This window comes from Haplochromis burtoni, unplaced genomic scaffold (assembly GCF_018398535.1).
Source record: "Haplochromis burtoni strain Fernald_Lab_line unplaced genomic scaffold, NCSU_Asbu1 Contig_519, whole genome shotgun sequence".
NCBI lineage: Eukaryota > Metazoa > Chordata > Actinopteri > Cichliformes > Cichlidae > Haplochromis > Haplochromis burtoni.
Window position 1 is genome coordinate 171,064 of NW_024582880.1, and position 793 is coordinate 171,856.

Below are 793 nucleotides of genomic sequence, written 5' to 3' on the forward strand. Positions count from 1 at the left end.
TTCATCATCACAGCTCAAACCAAAATACTCAGTTCCTTTGTAACTGTGCTCTCTGCAGCTCCCATGTTGGGCCTGATGCCAGTATGTTGGGAATAATGATGGATCAGAACTGTGGCACAGCTGGAAAACGCATCCGAAAACCTTCACTGCTCTACGAGGGCTTTGAGAGTCCTGGAATGCCCCCCCACAGCCAGATGACCCCTTCCGGGCCCCCGCAGCCCCCGGTGAAGGACCCCAACCGCCAGGGGAGGATGACCAACCAACTGCAGTTCCTGCAGAAAGTCCTGCTCAAATCTTTGTGGAGGCACCACTTTGCCTGGCCTTTCCACGAACCCGTGGATGCTGTCAAGCTCAGCCTGCCGGTGAGTGTATAGTTTCAGGTTTCAGTTCCTGTTTAAAGAGTGAAGTTTGAATGTTTCCTACCCTGAAAATGCCTCTCTTCCTCCAGGACTATCACAAGATCATAAAAAATCCAATGGACATGGGCACAATTAAGAAGAGATTAGAAAATAACTACTACCGCAGTGCCAGTGAGTGCATGCAGGACTTCAACACCATGTTTACCAACTGCTACATTTATAACAAGGTAAATCTGCCCTGGTCAATATAACCAAAAATTGTAAAAATATATAGTATAAAATATTTAGAGCAATACTACCCTTGTATATTATGTATCTATATATAATTATGTCTTTAGATGTTGCCTATAGTTATTAACTATAGTTAATGAATGTATTATGTATAAAGTGTGTTAATATCATTGTTTTAAAACCATTTTGTGTGAATTTCCTTC

General features: G+C 42.6%; 1 protein-coding gene across 1 annotated transcript in view; it reads left to right on the forward strand.

The window, feature by feature from the left end:
- LOC102303319 (bromodomain-containing protein 2) overlaps nt 1-793 on the forward strand; it is a gene marked incomplete in the record, with an annotated part of 9,470 nt that overhangs the window by 4,490 nt on the left and 4,187 nt on the right. Inside the window, 2 exon segments of the mRNA XM_014329207.2 lie at nt 59-362; nt 449-586. Coding sequence (XP_014184693.1) covers nt 59-362; nt 449-586 — 442 coding nt within the window.